At 65.7% G+C, this 1,153-nt stretch overlaps 1 protein-coding gene across 1 annotated transcript; it reads left to right on the plus strand.

The window, feature by feature from the left end:
- Window positions 1-118: 118 nt before the first annotated feature.
- LOC104502908 (protein LMBR1L-like) lies at window positions 119-1,146 on the plus strand (the record flags this gene model as incomplete). The annotated part of the gene is made up of 6 exons (XM_010151174.1): window positions 119-195; window positions 286-363; window positions 465-538; window positions 619-709; window positions 917-983; window positions 1,058-1,146. Coding segments are annotated over 6 exons (476 nt in total), but the record flags the coding sequence as incomplete, so codon positions are not given.
- Between the last annotated feature and the right edge of the window lie 7 nt (window positions 1,147-1,153).

Raw genomic sequence — 1,153 nt, forward strand, 5'->3', positions numbered from 1 at the left:
GTGTGGAATGGGGTGAGGGCCCCTGTCCCTGGCACCTCAGGTGTCCCCCTCAATTTCCTGCCCTGGGGTGGGGGCTCGTGCTTCCCTCTCATCCAGGAATGTCCCCCTCCTCTCCCAGAGCTGCGGCACCGAGCGTCACCCTGGCAGAGGAACCTGGGCTACCCCCTGGCCATGCTGGGCCTCCTGGCACTGACAGTGAGTGTCCCTGGGCTCCCGGGGGAGTTGGGGCTCATCCCTGTCCCCCCCTGCCCCCATCCACCCTCACTCCCTCCCTGCTCCTCCCAGGGCATCTCCGTGCTCATCGTCTGCTTCCACGTCCTGGAGCTGCTGCTGGATGACGCAGCGATGCCACGGGGCATCCAGGTATCAGGGGGGACACACACATGACAGGGGACATCGAGGTGCCGTGTCCCACGCTGGCCTGGGGACCACTCCCCTCAATGTGCCTCCACCTCTCCCGGCAGGATGCATCCCTGGGCCAGGTCTCCTTCTCCATCTTCGGATCCTTCGGAGCTGCCCTGCAGGTCGTCCTCATCTTGTATCCTTCAGGTGGACACTCGTGTCCCCAGCGCTGTCCCCAGGGCCACCCCACCCTGTTCTCCTTAACGCCCCTCGCAGCTACCTGATGGTCTCCTCCGTCGTGGGCTTCTACAGCTCCCCCCTCTTCACCCGGCTGCTCCCCGAGCGCCAGGACACCCCCCTCACCAAGGTGGGTGTGCTGGGGGGCTCCCAGCCCCCCCTTGGGGTACAGGACTCCCCTCCCCAGTTCCCACCACGCACGGTTGTGTGTGCGTGTCACCGCGTGTCCCCCCGCCTCCGGCACAGCCCTGGGAGCGGGCAGGGGAGCCCCTTCCCCACTCCCCACCAGCCCGTGGGGCAAACAAACCCTCCTTCTTCCCCCCCCCTTCCCCCCCAGATCATCGGGAATTGCGTCTCCTTGCTGGTGCTCAGCTCGGCCCTGCCCGTCTTCTCCAGGACGCTGGGTGAGGACCAGGGTGACCACAGGATTGGGGTGTCCCCAAGACCAGGGGTACCCTGACTTTCCACCCTTCCCCAGGAATCACCCGTTTCGATCTCCTGGGGGATTTTGGTCGCTTCAACTGGCTGGGGAACTTCTACATCGTCTTCCTCTACAACATGGGCTTCGCGGGGC

This window comes from Eurypyga helias, unplaced genomic scaffold (genome assembly GCF_000690775.1).
Source record: "Eurypyga helias isolate BGI_N326 unplaced genomic scaffold, ASM69077v1 scaffold37464, whole genome shotgun sequence".
NCBI classification, from domain to species: Eukaryota; Metazoa; Chordata; class Aves; order Eurypygiformes; family Eurypygidae; genus Eurypyga; species Eurypyga helias.